General features: G+C 35.8%; 1 protein-coding gene across 1 annotated transcript in view; it reads right to left on the reverse strand.

Moving 5' to 3' along the window:
• Positions 1-14,733, reverse strand: part of Ube4B (Ubiquitination factor E4B) — a 418,857-nt gene extending 404,124 nt beyond the window's left edge. The window contains exon 1 of the mRNA XM_090393738.1: positions 14,490-14,733. Coding sequence (XP_090249864.1) covers positions 14,490-14,513 — 24 coding nt within the window. The 5' untranslated portion in view covers positions 14,514-14,733. The remainder of the gene's footprint in view (positions 1-14,489) is intronic.
• Between the last annotated feature and the right edge of the window lie 1,513 nt (positions 14,734-16,246).

Below are 16,246 nucleotides of genomic sequence, written 5' to 3' on the forward strand. Positions count from 1 at the left end.
AAGTTGCATTGATTATATACAAAATAATCCTCCTCCTATGAATATATCTATCTCAGAACTGTAAGCTTTGTTCTTTGCACCACTTTGTACAATTCTAAGAAACAATGTCATCCCCAGAGATGATAAAGATAATGCCACTCTTCTGATGAATACTGCAGAGTATAACTGTGAACGCAATATTTTACTGAGGAATAGATCTACTATAGCAGGGGTGTTCAACCCATCAATCGCAATCGAACCGGTCGATCGTAGAGCGATTTTTGGTCGATCTCTTGTGTATTCCTCCTTACTTACAAATTTAATTAAAACTGAAAGCATAATATTTTATTTATCACTATTTTGTATTATTTTTAATTCACTTTAAGTGTATTGCTGTTGTTTATTTATTTTTCGATAAAATTGTCAAGTCAGTAATTTTCTTAAGCCCGGATAAATGAATTAATTTGGATCAGTGGAAGTCAAACAGAGAGCTGAGTGAATACGATTATAAGCAAAGTGTAAAAATTTGATTGTAGCTTAAATATTAAATATTCCAAAGCACATTACATCAATTTTTTACTTAGGTTAAGTCCCATGTGAATATTGTAAAAAAATAAACTTTGTTTGTCTCGGTATAGTTTGTATTAGATGTTTTTCTAAATAACTCTTTTGAAGCTAACTGTATATACTGCTTTAATGAGAATATGTTAGTGTGTTAAAAACAAACTTGTATGAGAAAGGTTTGCAGGCTCTAAGTGTAAACATCTCCAAAGTCAGTCAGAAAGAGTTCAAACAACTTACAATCAAAAGAAAGTAGAGGAGAACAAAAGGCGTGCCAAACTTGAAACTTAAGATGAAAGACTCATACCGATTCTTTGGGGGTTGCCAAACTTCATGCGAGGTCTCAGAGGAAGCCTAATAAAAAGGGACTGAAGCAAGCAGGAGGTCCTGGTTCCAGAATTGATGTCAGCGAGTAGGTCGCCATCAGAGAGACTGCCCGGATACACATTGCTTCAGAGAAGAGTTTCCCGCTTCCAGAAAGGAGATTCTCAGTTCGAGACGTCGCTAGAGAGAGACTACTTCTAGGCCGCAGACAAGGTTTCAAATTGCCAAAAGGAAGAGTTCCAATTGACGGAGAAAAGTTTCCAGGCCAGATTAATGTCAGACATTCACCAGTGTGTTGCGTTTTCATTACAGTTTGATGAATCAAACGACTTCACTGATATTGCTCAGTTAATGGTATTTATTCACATAGTATTTCAAAATTATTCAAGTAAAGAAGAACTTTTGAAAATTATACCATTATTGAGAAGGACTAAGGGAGAAGACATTTTTTCGGCATTTGATGAATTTGTGAAACAACAAAAACTTCTGCTTTTTAAGCTTGTGTCTATTACTACTGATGGTGCTCCTGTAATTTCTTTATTTTGACTTTCTTTTTTTTTGTGATTTATTGTGACTCACTGTAACTTGTGAGTTTGTAATCAATCTGTTGTTTTTTCTAACTTTGGTTTTCCAAAATAGAGAAATAAATATTTTATTCCAATATATTTTTTTTGTAGTATTAAAATAATTAAAGTGATAAATAAATTTTTAAATACACAAATAAACTTTTTAGTTGTGTGTTTTTTTTTAGTTGTTTATATGTGCGTAATCAGATATCAGGTTGGGGGAACGTGATCTATATAAGAGAGTAGATCACCGAATAACTTATATATAAGAGAGTAGATCGCCGAATAACTTTTTATAGAAAAGTAGCTCACATAGTAAAAAAGGTTGAACACCACTGTATTCTGTACTATAGCATAATCAGCAAAGTCAGGCTCAAAGCCAATTAAACAAATAAATAATTGGACCAAGTACAATTCTGGGAAACATCCACTATGGATAAACTGCAATTCATCATGCTCATCCTCCACGTAACATGGTCTTTCACAAAGGTGCACAATGAATTTTTGTGTTCGTCAAGGTGGATGTTAACAGATCTACCAGTCTGTCCAAAGTGGGCAAAAATTACATCCATGGTAAGTCAGGATTGGCAGACCATGCTCTGGATACTTACTCCTTAGTTAACTTAGCTAAGTTAGGAGACATTACTCAGGAAACATTAGAAGTTAAATTACTCCTTAGCTAAGTTAGGAGACATTAATATTTTTTTCTTACTTTAAATATCAATCCCAAACCTATATAATACAAAAATATAAAACACGAAAGTACTGTTTCGGAGAGTGCTCTAACCCCCCCCCTTCCCAAAATATAGTACACTAATGAACATTGGCTGCTAATAATTAAAACTAAGCATTAAAACTGAATTTTAAGGAGAAAAATATGACACTTTTTATTTTTTTAACTTGTTAGAGTTCAAAATAACTGTTTCCAACATCTTGGAAATATCCATGAATTATATACCCAGTGATTATAAAATAACATCAAGTATTCAGAGCCCTCTAGCTAGTAATGTATTGGATGAAACACACCAATATTCAGTAGATGTACACAGTGGAACATGGGGATTCGATTTAACAAAAAAAAAAAATTGCACCAAAAGTCGCCAACAGGGGAAATTTTGGCGCTGTTTACCGAGTAAAATGCATTAATTTGCATTATCGCGTTTCTTGTGAGCGATCATGCAATAAAAGGAAAGCCTGTGAGATTTCTTATCATTCGTAGACGAACTGCTTTTCGATGCCTCTTACCTTACGTGAGCGTGCTTTGTTAGTTAAACTCTATTATCAGCAGAACAATAATGCCGGTGCTTGTCTTCGTGATTTTAGCCATATGAAAAATTTATGAAAAGGACCGATTAGCATAACAAACTTACGAAAACTGATTCGGCGAGTTGAAACTACTGGAACTCTAGCAGTGCAGGTAGGCAGGGGACACAAACCAATCAATCACCAACAAGTTGAACAAGTTGTAACTGCTATTGTGGAACAGGAGATGACGAATGTGCAGGGTACCAGCAGTGCACAAGCAATATCCCGGCAAACGGATATCGCATACACAACGGTGTGGAAAATCCTACATCAGATGCTGAAGTTTTACCTCTATAAAATCAGTCATGTTCAAGAATTGCACCCTGGTGATGCGACCACACGAATCGACTTATCTTTGAGATTCTTAGCATGCATGATGCATGGCCGTGGCAGATTTTATGGAGTGACGAAGCGCACTTTTATTTGAACGGCGATATTAACACATGCAACTGTCGCATTTGGGCTGCAACTAATCCACACGTGTCTGCAGATGCCTATCCACTCACTCAAAGTCAAAGTGTGGTGCGGATTTACAGCATCTTTTATCATCAGTCCATACTTTTACGAGGAAAATCGCCAAAATGGACCAGTGACCTGTTCCGTCAATGCTAACAGGTATGCCAATATGCTACAGAACTTTGTGGTTCCACAACTGCAGCAAAGAGGATGTCTCGATTCGACCATCTTCATGCAGGATGGCGCACCACCCCACATCGGACTTCAGGTACAGTGTGTTTTGCGACAACATTTCTCTGACAGAAGAATCATTAGTTATGCATTTCCCATGCCATGGCCACCGAGATTGCCTGATCTCAATCCTTGTGACTTTTGGCCGTGGGGATTTCTTAAAAGCATTGTGTATCAAGGACATGTACCCGACATTCCAACTTTGAAAGATCGAATAACGTTACACGTGAGACAAATCAATTCCGACATGTTGTGAACTACTATGGAAAATGTCGTGCACCGTATGCAGTTCCTGGAACATCAGAATGGTGGTCATATTGAACCTCATTTGTAATTAACAATAAACATCATTAAATTGATGTGTGCTGTCTCTCATTTGCCATTTAGTCATTCATTAGTCACACCTACTAAAATTAATTTGGCAGCACCAATATTTCCCCTTTTGGTTTTTTTTTTTTTTTTTTAGTTAAATCGAATCCCCATGTTCCACTGTGTATGTCTACCGAATATTTCGTCCAATACATTACTCTCTAGAGGGCTCTGAATATTCAACGTTATTTTTTTATAATCACCCGGTGTGTGTGTGTGAGAGAGAGAGAGAGTGTGAGAGTGAGTGAGTGAATGAGTGAATGTAAATATTATTCATGATTGACAGAAGCAAATCATAATGAATAATATTCACAGCATTTCTTTTTCCTTATGAATGGAACCTCTTAATGCATAACTAGAATCTTTGAAAAATATAGCTCTCTTCATAAAGTTGTGGAGAGAGAAAGAGGGTGATTGGCTGGCTTGTGGGCAGTGTGGTGGGAAGGGTCAAAGTTAATTGTGAGAGGAGGCTAGCTGATGAGGTCAAAAGAAATCCCAAAGTTATTTCTCTCTGTGTTAGATAAAAGGAAGAATACCTATGGAATGATGACATTAATGAGTGCTGGTGGAGCTCACTTGGAGTTCCACCAATTTAGAATGTTCAGTTGTGTGCTAATAGTACTGGGCTGTGAAAAGTTAAGCTGGAGATCCTGCAGGATGACTTCATAGAATGGCAGTATGGGTAAAGGGAAAATGGTTACCAGTTTAACTTGGCCGAGTGCAAGGTCATGCAGTTTGGGATGAAGATATCACAAGCTGTTACTATACTGGAGATGAACTGCAAGGAAGTTCATGTGGTCACACATTTGAAGATTTATTGGGGGCAAGGAGTTGAAATTTAGAGGGCATATTGCAAAGTTAGCAAAGCAGCACATATGATTACACAGCTGTTGAAGAACACACTGATAACGGAGAAAACGTGGCTGTTACTCCCTTTTAGAAGACTTTAATGAGGCTACATCTGGACTACTATGGCACACAGGTCTTCTGGATTCCATGTGAATGAAAAAGTGGTGGTGAAGATCCAGGAGTGACCAAGATTGTAGCAGGTCTATGGAATACTCGTTGTAATAGATTTCATGGTATGATATGAACACAAATGGATAAGAAAATAACTATTTATTAACTTAAAAGCTAATATTTCTTTTTAACCTAGATGGTGCCATATTAGGACTTTAGTCTTGAGTTGCATGCTGCAATTACATACACTAGCCCCACTGTTACACCGGATTGTGGTTGTCTTGCATTTGTAACAAACTTTGTGTTGTGTGCACTGAAGATGCTGGATATAATACCAGTGAAATATTAGCTTTTAAGTTAATAAATAGTTATTTTCTTATCCATCTGTGTTCATATCATACCGTGAAATCTATTACAACATGTCTGATGAACACATAAGCCTATCCACGCGTATGGAATACTCATGCTCCTTATGTGAATAGATTGAAGGTGCATGAGTTTCAAAAACTAGCTGATAGGTAAATAAGAGGGACTATGATAGAAGCATATAAAAGGGTTTTATAGAATTGACACTGAAAACTTCCAACATGACAGAAAGGTAGAGAACAAGGGGTCACCCTAGAAATTATATAAGGACATTTAGAACAATTGTTAGGACTAAACCTGGGTTTGAATCTGGAATGCAAAGAGACTTTATCAGGGCTTTTCAAGTGAAGATGAGTTACTTGTCTCAGATGGAGATGGCAGGGTTTATCTACTGAAAACTCAGGTTTTTCATCCTGTAAAACAGGAAAACCAACCAGAAGAACACAAACAATTTACAGACATATCAGAAAATGCAGAAAGAATTAACTATCTTCTCATAAGCAGTAATCAGGTTTCTAAGAAACTAAGTTACTTGCATATGACAGGCCACTGAGCATAGAACAAAAGGAAGATGGATGGAATCTACTTTCTCAAAAAGACAAACACCATCCTAAGTAAAATCCAATTTTACTTAGCCCAGCATAATAATTATCAGCCTAATGTTTGTGATTAATATCTTCTGGCATATTATTACTGACATCTTTGCTACTGTTTTCAATTAATTCCAACAATGATAGTGTTCTCTTTCCTGATTCAATGAAGAAAGAATGGACATATAACTCAAGTAATGAATATATAATTGATTTAATGATAGCATTTGTCTCATGCTCTATTAGACTCTGAAGACTCAAAAGATACTTCAAGCAAAATATAAGTCACAATATTAAGCGCTCTGTAGCACAATGGTATATTGCTCCCTTCAATTGGAAAAGGCCAAAGTTTGATTCTTGTTGTTAAGAGGAATCTTTATATGGATTTTTTCATTTGAAGGTGAATTAGCTGATCTCAAATGGAGGTAGCAGAGTTTTTGTCTCCCAGAAACTTGAGTTTTTTCATCCCATGTACGGGCAAATCAGCCTTCAAAACACACACAATTTACAGACAAAAAATACTGTGGGTGGCTGTGATGGACAGTAGATGCCATTAATGTTAACTGTGTGTAGTAGGAGAATTAAGAGTAGGGGAGACAATTAGATGTGTATGGAGTGGAGTAGAGTGTCCTCCCATGATGAGTCCTTGGAGGTGTCTCATAGTAATAATAATAGATTCATTTATTGATCTAATTCTATCTATACACTTCATCTACTTCATTATTATTATTGGTCAGACACATCCATAGACACAGCCTCCCAGAGGTAATTCTTGTTCTCTTATCATCTTTCATGTACTGAAAATCTTTCCTGTGGCTGTGTTAAAAAATTCCCACACTAAACATGTCTGCTTGTATCATATCCTGCTGAGCCTGATCGGTAAATCACTATCCTCTGGTCTACTATTCACACTCCGCAACTGTTCAGCCAATTTTGGTTATAGCTGATCACTGCGCATTACAATGGATGGCTCCTTGCTTCACCAATGCAGAAATATCATGGGGCTCTATTTCATCACTTGTCTTCTATCTCTATACATAAATGACTTTTTCTCTCTAACCAATAATCCTGCCATAGCTTTGCACATTTCACAGGGTACCACATGATAAGTTGATGGTGAGTGGGTTTGGGGAGAAGTGTGGTGGGTGTTTTGTGAATAATGGGTAGTGTGAGTGTACTGCAATGAGTCTTTTAACTTCATGATGATAATATAATAAATAATACAGTATGGCTCAAAAAGCAGTAATGAATAACTACAACAATATATGTTATGGAGTAAACTGGTATTCAAAGAAGATTTCTAACAGAGGAAATTCTGGACAATAGTTTATGTGAAGTAGGCTCAAGGTCACAACACTTTAACTGTTGATCAGTTAATAGTCCTTCTTTAAAGGGATTAAAAACCAAGTAATCTGCTTGCTTGATAAAAGACATAAAATGGCTAGTGACTGCGATTCTCAAATTCAATTTGAGAATTGGAAAGTAGTCGTTTCACTTCTTTCATTAGTTGGGTTAATGCAAAATATTATTGATTATTATCTCCAGAAATGTCACTTGAAATTAATGCTTTGTTAATTAGCACAGCCATAAGGCACATCTGTAATAATCTTCTGGCAACTATACAGAAAATATGCATAGAAAATGACAACACCACATTTCTCCAAAAAACTGATGTTATTTTTGGCAAGCCAATTTTACTCACGTGGCTTTTTTTTTTTTTTTTTGTCTATAGTAATTGTAAGTAGTAGCTTTTTTTTTTTAATTTATTTCGCACATGCATTTTTTTTAAATAAAAATATTAGTCATTATTAGAACACTAGAGATCTAATGATGCCACATTTGATAGAACAGAAAAACAATTTTATCTCTCTTATCTGAATCCACCATCATAGACTGCATTACGTGTTTAGAACTTTGAAGTTTTCTTTGCTTTTGAAGTAATTTTATGCCAAAGTATCACTGTTGTTTGTTTGCTTTAAACCATTTTTTTCTTATTATTTCATTTAGTACAGGTATCATCGAAAATTTTGGTGACTTTTTTTATTTAATGACTTGTAGTTTTGACAAATTATGATTTTTGAATGAATTATAGGTTTTTCAATGAATAGGCTTTTTCTATACAGAAAGTCCTCAACTTTAAACAGTTAATTTGTTTTGATGGTTTCCGCATAAGCCGGATAGTGTTTAAACACGATGTATTTCTGGAAAGTTTTTGGTCATAATTGATAAACCAGAATACAAATGGCATATTCATTACTGTATGCATGAACAGTTAAATTTTTGATCAAAGCAGACCATACTTGATGTAAATTTAAGCCTCGATTTTTATTGCATTGTGTGGGGATACTAAGCATTTCCAAGGTTTCTTTACATTTTCGTATAAAACAGTGAGATCTTGGAGAAATTAGCAATGGACCATATACAGCATTGAGCAGGTGAGGGTAATGTTATCTGTGAGAGTCAACATGGATTTGTTAAAGGGCACTCTTGCTTTAGTAATATGATTGCCCTTTATTATAAAGTGACAAGAGCAGTTGATGAGGGAAAGGCATACAGACATTTTTTTGGATTTTGCAAAGGAAAGGAATTTGACAGTGTGCCCCATGACAAGCTGATATTTAAGTTACAGCACATGGGTTTAGATGTCGGGTTAGTCAACTGGATTCAGGATTGACTGTCTGATAGGAATCAGAGAGTTGTGAATGGTGGGGGCAGTAACAAGGAGGCAGAAGGTTACAAGTGGGGATCCCACAGGGATCAGTAATGGGACCTGTAATTTTTAACCTTTATATCAATGACATTGTCAATGGATTACAGGAGGATATTCAGTTGTTTGCAGATGATGTGAAGCTGAGAAGGGTTATTAGTGATAGTGCAGATGCAGTAGCCCTGGAAGAGGATTTCAATAAACTAGACAGATGCAAATGAATGGGAGTATCGGTTTAATGCAGCAAAATGTAAAGTCTTGAAGTTTGGGATACATCGATGGAAAGCTGCATACTCGATTGGAGGAGCTGTACTGGAGGAAGTATGGGAGACAAGAGATCTGTGGCGATGATTAATAAAAAATTGAAATTAAGAGAACATATTGCTGGCCTGGTTGACCAAGTGATTAGTGTATCCGCTCTCCAGCCAAAAGGATGCGGGTTCGAATTCCACCACGGGCATGGATGTTTGCGATTGTCTGTGGAAATGCTAATGGTGGTGGGCGATAGATGGCGTTGTTGTAGTTCCAGGTAGTTGAAGCTGGTGGAATGAGTGGTGGAAACAGAGTTGTACAGTAGGTGCCCTCCCTCGATGAGTCTTCAGACTCCCTGGAGGTGCGACGTCATAATAATAATATTGCAAAGGTGGTGAAGGTAACCCAGAGGATTGCTGCAATACTGAGTAGGACACTGACCTGCAGAGATAAAAAAGTTATCATTCCATTGTATAAGACCCTGATCAGACTGCACTTAGACTACTGTTCTCGAATTTGGTCCCCAGGATTTGAAGGGGATAAATTAACTGTGGAAAGGGTACAGAGGCAGATAACAAAGATGGTTTCAGGACTGTACAATGTTAGTTATGAGGATCAGCTGAGGGAATGTGGACTGCAGAGTTTGGTAGATAGAAGAAGAAGGAGAGGTGATATGATTGAGACTTTTAAACTGTTGAGAGGTAGTTACAGGATTGACACTGGGGAGTTCTTTCGCTTGGTGGAACAGTGGCAAGGAGTGATGACAAGGGGTCCCATCCCTGGAAGTTGCAAAAGGAAGCTGTGAGCACGAGGGTGAGGAGTGGTTTCTTTGCATGGAGGGTGGTTGAACTGTGGAATGCATTTGCTGACAGAGTGGTAAGAGCCAGAACAGTCAGTTCAAGGAGTGGTATGATAGACTTTGTGTTTCCTAGGATGAGTCTTTTGACTCCAAGGAGGCCTGAATAATAATAATAATTTAAATTGCAACATACAGGTTTAGATATCAATATTAGTGAGCTGGATAGCAAAGTAGCTATCTGATAGATATCAGGGAGTTATGTCTGGAGAGCAGTATCAAGAAAAAGGAAGAAAATTTTTCCACTTGGTTACAATAAATTAAAGATACCAAGAAATTATATACTTGGTTTAATCCTTTATCCAAGTATAAGCAAACAAGTTTGCATCTGAACTATTTTCAGGACTGGGGCAACTCGTATAAAGAAGCTAATGATTTCAGATCAATTGCCTTAGTATCCCATAATACAAAGCACATCTCCTTGCAGACATGTATAATGCTATGCATTATGGGAAGGGCCACTACCCAGACCGTTTCAACTTTTTTTTATAGTATAATTTATAGTATAACCAATGGAAAAACTTCCAACAACTTCCTCTAATCCAGAGTATGTTAGATGTTTTAAGGATACTTGTGACATAATATATGCACGTAAACACAAGAAAGATATTTAATTAACCAAATATTTCGGTCTGGAAATAGCAGACCATCTTCAGTGGCACTACAAGAACAGTTTTAAAAAAATACAAGGTGGAATACTAACAATAGATCATTTAAAAATAGAACAAGCCACGTGATGTTATATCACTAAGTATTAAAGGGAATATTTTTAAGCAGAGACATGATTGAAATAAAGATATTAATAAATAATATCAAATAATATAAAATTAATATGAATTAATGAGTTATCCTGATTAGACTTTCCCAGATTTTTGATATAGATATACAGTCATTCCAATTCAGGTTAGGACGATACAGTAAGGCCTCTACGCTTTCTTTGAATAAACATTGAAATTTATAACGGGATCTATGTAAGAGGCGAGTTTTTGACCAAAGGATGTTGTGATTAGTTTCAATCCTGTGCTTAGCCAATCCAGATTTTTCAAGTTTGTTGTGATGAATGGAGGATTGATGCTCTTGGATTCTTTTTTCAAGAGAACGTCCAGTTTGTCCAAAATAGGAGAGATCACATTTGCAAGGAATTTGATAAACTCCAGGAATAGATATAGTTGAGCCTTTGTCTTTAGGAGAAGAAAAATGGGAAGATAATTTGTTAATAGGTGAATACGCAGCTGTTAACTCATATTTCTTCAGAATTCTTGTGATAGGTTCTGAAATCCCAGAGATGTAAGGAATTGGAACTCAACGTATTGAATCTTCGTTGTTTTGTGGTGGATTATAAGAATCGGGAAGATGTTGAGTACTCTTTTCGGAAAAGCCATTGAGTTTCATGTGTTGTTGGATAGTAGAAAATTCTTTCTGTAGAAAATTAGAAGTAGAACAATTAATTTTGGCTCTTCTGATAAGACATTTTACGATTCCTGTTTTTTGACAAGGATGATGGGTTGATTCTTTAAGAATATAACGATCTGTGAACGTTGGTTTCCTGTAAACTGTAGTTGTAAGAGTATTTGAAGGTGACCGGATGAGGAGAACCTCTAAAAAAGATAACGGGTTGTTTTCTTTCATTTCCATAGTAAACTTTATACGATGATGTAAGGAATTGATACTGTTTACTTCTGCATTACTTCAACCTCACTATCACCTCTGGGTGTGGCTCCCACTGATGACACCTCAATAAAGGTCAAAACCAATCGTTTGGTTACCCTTCTCATAATGCATAGCATTATACATGTCTGCAAGCTCACTACCTTGCCTCCAGATCCCTCATCTGGATTGTGATAATATCAGATTGTTCTCAAGACTGATGGAAAACTCTGGCAAGACCTACAAACAAGTACCTTATCACAGATTCAACTGTCAAACCTCCAGGATTTAATCTACATTGACACCTCTAGTGCCAGCTGAACAGATGTTGGACTAGACAAGGCCATTGTTCCCATTTACTACACCTGCTTCATATCACTGATGACTGCCCAAAAACACACTTCTTTACGAAGCCTCAGGAGCTTACACTTATTCCCAAATAGCGCTATCGATTGGTTAACTGAACTTTCAATCTATATATAGTTTTGTTCATTGATTTTTTGCATTTTTCCCCATATAATAAATAAATGTTTTTATTCTCATTAGTGTTGTATATACTATGAAAATATGATATGATTTCAGTCTTTTCTAGCTAAAATGCACCTCTGATTTTTTTTTTATTAGGTAAACAAGTCACTTACTGAATAACAACCATTACTCATTAATACATTTATTACTTAATATAAATGTGCAACATGCTTGCTTAGATTCATTCCAGAACTGCTTCATATTCAATTTAATGTGGTTTATTAGCCTTTAACATTAAGTGAACCCTCTCATAATACATGCTTGCTTTTACATCTATGAATAATAAGTCATTCAAAAGTCTTTTGAGTGAGGGCATTTCAATATTTTACGTCACAATAACACATAATGAGGTTAATAAATCAAATGTACTTAAGATATTGCAGAATTCAAATGCTGCAATACTGCAGCAGGTTTGGGTGGGATATCAGCTTAGGTATGTGAATGCACAAAGGAATTATCAATGCCTCATACTTGAGTGTTTAACTTAAGTCTGTGCTCTGATAAGGTCCCTAGGGAGTGGGGAAGGAAGGTAAAATAGTTCCTTTGCATAAAGGATGCTCTAAAACTGCATAGAAAATTATAGATCAATCAATGTAAATGGTAAAAGTATTGGAAAAGTTGGTTAAAGACAGAATTCAGGAATGGATGGATAAAATGATAACACTTTGTGGGGGGGGGGGGCAATAGTTTTGTTAAAGGTTGGTCTTATTAATTTATCAACTTTTTATAATAGAGTGACAACTGAAATGGACAAGTGGAATGGCTACACAATGATACTGCTGGATTTTGCTAAGGCTTTTCACAGGATACTCCATTGAATACTGGTATGCAAATTAGAACAAACAGGAATAGATATTAAACTAGTGATGTAGATATGAGAATGGCTCACAGACAGATACCAAAAAGTAGTATATGAAGGAGCAAAGTCCAGGATGAAGTAAGTGACCAGCGGTGTGCTGCAAGGCTCTGTGCTAGACCATTATTGTTTAATTTGTGCAAAAATGATATAGGAAATGACTTAAAGGGAGATAGTCAGTTGTATGCTGATAATGCAGAGTTGGATAGCATAATAATTAATCAAACTGATGCAGAGTACTTGCAGGATAATGCAAAAGATAATGGATATCAGTTCAATGTGAAAAAGTTATGCATTTTGGAATTACAAAATTACAAGCCGTGTACCACATTGGTGGAGCTGTACTCCAGGAACTGATGAGGCTAGAGACTTGAGGGCGTTGGTGGATAGAGAGCTGACATATTGCTAAGGTGTCCAAAAGACTCAAAAGATTACTTGGTTAATGAAGAACACACTAACATGCAGAGATAAAAAAAAAGTTATTATTCCTCTTTATAAGGCACTGATATGTCCACATGTGGATTACAGTGCTCAGGTCTAGTCGCCTGGATTCCTTGGAGATGAGGAAGTGGTAGAAAAGATTCAGTCGAGTGACCAAGTTGGTGGGTGATGCAAAGAATGCTCCCTACATTGATGGAATGAGAGTTTGTGGGTTACAAAAGTTGGTTGATAGGTGGAGAAGAGGGGGATATGACAGAAACATTTATGTTACTAAAAGGTTTTTATAGGATTGACATATGAGAAATATTTCAGCAATGATATTGTGGTGGAAGAACAAGAGGTCATCCCTGGAAATTAAGTAATAGTGTGGTTAACAAGGATGTAAGGCCTAGATGTTTTGCTTGGAGAGTGGTGAATGAATGGAATGCATTGCCTGGCTCAGTTGTAAGTGTTTCATCTGTCAATGAGTTCAAGAAGAGGTATGATAGATACTGTGTGGTTAGATTGGGTCGACTGCGATGTCTACTGACTCCATGGAGATGCCCATGTAATAATAATAAAAGGTTGATTTTGATTTGCAAACATAGCAACAATCTGATATAACTTTGATGTAAAATATACATTTACACGATTATGCTCACAAGTGTAACCATATCCTTAAATAATAATAATAAATAAATGGGGGGGAGAAGTGGCAAACAGTGATGAATTTTGTGGAGATCTATAAGATTGTTCCAAGTTTAACGGTACCCCTCTCGCTCTCATTCAAGCATGCGAATATTATATATATATAATACGTATGCAGCAAAAATACAAATTATTATTATTACGTGACGCCTCCAAAGCAATGGTTTATTTTCATTAACAAAATCCTTACAAATATAATTAACATTAAAAATAATGATCGGTAATGGGATATTTGAGTAATATCTTCTATTAGTTAGTTATTTTACTTTATATAAACAGGAAAAACAAAATAATTATGGAACTACAGTACAATAATGTAATTGACAGCATAACGTATTATGAAAATTTTAATGCAAAAGAATTATAAATATTGTAAAAAAAATAAACGACTAAAGTTCTAATTTTCACTCCTGTCCTTGTAAAGATATAGAAATGTCACCGAATGCGAAAATTTATCCGCATCATTTCCTTAGAGCACGCATCTTTCACTGTAATGTGTTCAGTGCAATTAAAGGTGCGATAACTCCAAGCACGAAGGCTATTATTAAAGTTATATTAAACAATTCATATAGTGCAATACACTATATCGTAGACAAAGATGTTTTAAAAACAATCCAGCACTTTAAAAAGCAGTGTGAGAATTTAAAGGGACCATCTAAAATAGCATCGTGAAAAACGTGAATTGTAGAGACTACAACTTCTACAGATTAGATAAAATATCCTAGTAAACGCTATTTCATTTGGAATGGAAGAATTGCATTGATCTGTTTATTGCATTTATTGTAATTAATCAAGTATCAACACTCACCTCTTCTGGTGTGAGCTCACTCATTGTCAGCCTTGCTTGGAACCACCGTGTAAAAAAATAAAAAAATAAAATACAAATTCAATTTATTTAGATATACATTGGACAACTGCCGGGTTTATTTCTAACTTGAAAATAACTAGTTAACATACGTAAAGTAAAAACAACTACTACGTTTTGCTTAGACCACACACCATGACTTTGTTTCATTTTCCAACTTTTCTTGACAAGCACGACTCGACTAGAAACAGTTCACTGCTGTTTCGATGTCATTTCCCTCTAGACTAGGCGGAAGTGACGTACACGGTGAGAATGCAAAAGTTGTCTTCAGGAAGAAAATTTAGTATTACCTATCGTTATAGTGTGATGTTCTAAATAAAGGATAAAATCATCCTTGTTGAAATGGATGCAATAAATGCTTAAAATTTGCAAAAGAGAGAAATGCGTTATCGGATTTTTTATTTTATTTTAAAGAAAGCTACGTTTTAGGTGTAAAGTGTTACGACATATTGTTAACTGAGCAATTCAAAGTCTATTATCTAAAAACTATATAAAATTAACTCCATAGGACAAAAGTTATTGCAGCAATGTAACACTGTTATAAAGAGAATGTATAAACACCGGATCGAAAAAGTGATCGAATGTATTGTCAAATGGTGGCAGATTAACGAGAAAAAAAAAATAGCTGCAACTGATGAACAAATAATTAATTCACTAAATGAGCTGTCAGTTCGTAGGGTATTGGACTGTCATTAGAGATCGAATTAGAGCGGAGCAAGCAGGAAAGAATAGAAAATGAACACTGTGCTCTCCCAGCAATCAAGTAGATAATCATCTGTCATTACTATAAAATTCTTCTATTTTCAAATCTGAGCAACAGAAAATCTAGGAATTCTCCTGGTGAATAGCTGAAAGTAAATGGAGCGATCTCTCTCTCTCTCTCTCTCTCTCTCTCAATGAGATATAATTACGCCCTTTAAAACTATCAGTTGGTTCGTTATTATTTTTTTTATGATCGACTTCCTCTTGAGCAGTTTTGCTCTGTTACTAAGCTTCAATTCTCTCAATAGCTCTCTAACCAATAAATAATTAAGTAAAAAAATATTTTTTTAGTTTAAAAAAAAACATATAATTATATATGTTAGCGATAAAAGATCATGTTTAGCTGAGTGGAAGTGAGATTTGCACACCTTAGTGATAGACTTCCCAAAGAAAGAATGTCATGAGTTCGATTCTAATTGCTGACTAGGGGAACTCATTTTTTTTTTTAACGATTCCCGAGTCGATCTCTAGCAAGGACAAGCTGGTTTTTCTCCTGATGATTCAGATTTTTCGTCCCGTAAACTCAAGAAAATCAACCGTAAAACGCGCACTATATCGGACATTTAAAAAATCTTGTGTTTTTGTTGGGGGACCAAGATATGGCGGCACTTGCTAGCCGTCTCTTGACTGCATGCCACTTAAATTAGTGATAGCCTTCGGCCAGCAATCTCAGATTGGCAACCAGTGGAGATTAAACTTCCCACTCAGTCTCCAAAAGTTAGACAGAGCTAAAATGGCCTCGCCTATTTCTCAATAAGGGACTAAAAGGCATTAGCTGATTTTTTATTATTATTTTAGTTTATCATGGCTGAAATGTTCGAGCATAAAACATCTCTATTGAAATACTAAGATGTCTTGAGAACAGTTTCCTTTGAAGGGTTAACAATGGTCTTCTTAGAGACTGTGAATATATGCGGTTGAGAATATTAACATCAGAC

Source organism: Typopeltis vanoorti, chromosome 1 (assembly GCF_054136105.1).
Source record: "Typopeltis vanoorti isolate ZY-2024b chromosome 1, IOZ_Tvanoo_1.0, whole genome shotgun sequence".
NCBI classification, from domain to species: domain Eukaryota; kingdom Metazoa; phylum Arthropoda; class Arachnida; order Uropygi; family Thelyphonidae; genus Typopeltis; species Typopeltis vanoorti.